The sequence below is a fragment of the Arachis ipaensis genome, chromosome B08 (genome assembly GCF_000816755.2).
Source record: "Arachis ipaensis cultivar K30076 chromosome B08, Araip1.1, whole genome shotgun sequence".
NCBI lineage: Eukaryota > Viridiplantae > Streptophyta > Magnoliopsida > Fabales > Fabaceae > Arachis > Arachis ipaensis.
The window spans coordinates 116739923-116742588 of record NC_029792.2 but is presented as its reverse complement, the minus strand read 5'-3'; the positions used below and the strand labels follow the sequence as shown (position 1 = coordinate 116742588).

General features: G+C 34.7%; 1 protein-coding gene across 1 annotated transcript in view; it reads left to right on the top strand.

Moving 5' to 3' along the window:
• Positions 1-2084, top strand: part of LOC107613941 (prefoldin subunit 1) — a 4321-nt gene extending 2237 nt beyond the window's left edge. The window contains exons 4-7 of the mRNA XM_016316138.2: positions 1064-1169; positions 1348-1354; positions 1464-1548; positions 1713-2084. Coding sequence (XP_016171624.1) covers positions 1064-1169; positions 1348-1354; positions 1464-1548; positions 1713-1823 — 309 coding nt within the window. The 3' untranslated portion in view covers positions 1824-2084. The remainder of the gene's footprint in view (positions 1-1063; positions 1170-1347; positions 1355-1463; positions 1549-1712) is intronic.

The window sequence follows — 2666 nt, the reverse complement described above, 5'->3', positions numbered from 1 at the left end:
TCCCCGTTAAACTCCCGTCGCGGTTTTTTTGCCATCAACTTTTGGCATGTCTTTTGATTTATTCTTGGTGTTCGGGAGGGTTCAGTTTCTTTGGAATAGAGTGGGATGGCAAAATTATTAAACCCATGGAAGCGGGTACCCGCGGAGATTACCCGCGACGGTGGGTTAAATGGGAATCCGCGAAATCCCCACGGGACTGTACTGGCCCCGCGAATAAGTGGAAACGGGGACTTGCGAAATCCCTTCAAAGGGGAAATTTACTAAAATATCTTCACTTATATATAAAAGTTATAAGTTGCATGTTGGATATTTAATGTTTGTATTGGATTATGTTAAAATGTGTTAGAAACTTTGGATTGTGTTACCTTATGTTAAACTATTGAATTTTGAAGGATTGTGTTTTGTTAAAATTTTTTTAAAAAAAATTTAAAAGCAATACCTATGGATATCCGTGGGTATCCACCATCGTGGGGACAATTAAATGGGGACCCGTGACGAGGATGAGGTTTGGACAGGGGGCATTTTCGTAAACGGGGATGGGGAACAGGGGAGGGGTACCCGCCCCCACGGATGCCCACTGCCATCTTGTGAAGAAGCTTTTGTATTGAGAAGGGTGATCCTCGTCCGAACGATTTCCATGTCCCACATATAACCAACTCTAGTTCATGCAATTGAGTTGAAAGCTAAACTATAGTTAAATAGGATGTGAATGCTTATGCATTGCTAACAAATCTGATATAAAAAATAAAGAATATTTGTATGACTCATTTCTGAAAAGAATGCGAAGCTTATTTTTATTTATTTTTTATTTAGAGGTGCTATTGAGTTGAAAGCAGAACTATTGGTAGGATGTGAATGCTTTTGCATAATGTCAAATCTTATATAAAGAACATTTATATCAAATCTTAGTTTTTAAAGAGAATGCAGTTTTGTTTTTGTTGAGAAGGCCATAAAAGGAAAAGGAAATGAAAACCTTGATTATTTAATTTTGCATCTGGGAGTTGTACGTATATTAGGGGGCTTTTTGAGAAACTTGAAGTTTATGTTAGTTACTGGGCTGTAGGTGCAAAACCAGATGCGTTCCAAAGAAGCAGAAAAGAAACGGGCTTATTTGACCTTGGAGGAGCTGAAGCAGTTACCTGATGATACTAATGTTTACAAATCCATTGGTATGTGATAAAACTTAGTTGAAATGTGTTACTGCCATTAATAAAGCAGTGTTTATCAGTGTCTTGGATACAACCATACTAATTTGAAATACTGTGTTGCAGTTTGTGTTTATTAGATGCCCCAGTTTTCAAAAGACATTTGATGAATCTTTAATTTTTCCTTTTTTTTTTTCTGCAGGGAGAACGTGAGTTGTTGATACCTGTTTGAGCTTGCGTCTAAAGAGTACATATAAGTTTGTTTCATGGGGTGTTATAATATGCATGACATACTATAATACTGTCATATTGTGACAGGTTTGTGCTAGAGTCGAAGGCAGCGTTAATGAATGAACAGGAGAACAAGTTCAAGGACAGTGAAGCTTCAATTATCTCATTACAGGTACATGTCCTTCCTTTGTTTGCACGAAAGCTTCTATTCATGCACTGGTTTCCTATTTGAAAGGCAGAAAATTAAATCTCACATTTGCGGCAATATAACTGGTTTTAGTTAGGTTTCCAAAACAGTATGAATGATTTCGGAAAACGTTCTATTGCTTTTGTCAGAGCTCGAAAGAATATTTGGAGAAGCAGATAGCAGAGGTTGAAAACAATTTGAGAGAGCTGTTACAACAAGATCCTGGTCTTGCACGTCAAATTATGTCGATGAATGTATGATGTAAACTTCCTATGATTGAGATTAACAACCATTGTCCCGTAAGTCCTTATTTAGGGCATTCGAGCAAATAGAAAATTCACGACATGAGAATGCAAAGGAATGAGTTGCCTGCTTTAGTGAATGATTTGCTACCCTCTTTGAAATGTTTAGTTTGACTTTGTAGGATTGTTGTATGTTATCTTAATTTGTAGATGATCATGTTACATGTTTGCAATTTCATATAAAATTGTGAGACTTAGGTGTGCTTATCCAAGCAGAAACGTTCCGAATTTTGTCTCTGCTCTCCCCTTTCTAGTGTGAGAAATGAGAAAGCCTTGCTTAACTTGGATAAGCAGTTTGGTGATTATCACTTACAGGTTATGGATATAATAAGTATTCTTGGTGTAGGTAGTGTTTAGATTGTGTATGGAGAGGAAGGTAGTTAGTTCAATAAAGACTTCTTCATGTGAATATGATATTGTGAATCAATAGATGGTTTAATATGTTTGACCGAACCATTTAGCAGTTTACAATATCATTTTCACATGAAGATATTTTTTTTGTCAGAATATTTAATTTGATTTGGATTCTAATGAAAATTTGAAAATTATGCAAACCCATGTTTAGTAAGAAGGGAAAAAAAATGAAATCCATGATATTTATGTTCCTAAAACAAAATTAGAAGCATAAACAAATGGCTCAAAAAAAAAGTACCTTTTAAAAAAAATTAGAAGTATTTATTTTTTTTTCAAAAACTTAACAAACCAGCTCAAAATGAGAATCTATCATGCAAATTAAACATATTTATGATGTATTATTATTAGATTAAATTTTAATTTTTTTAAATTTAATTTTGAGGGATA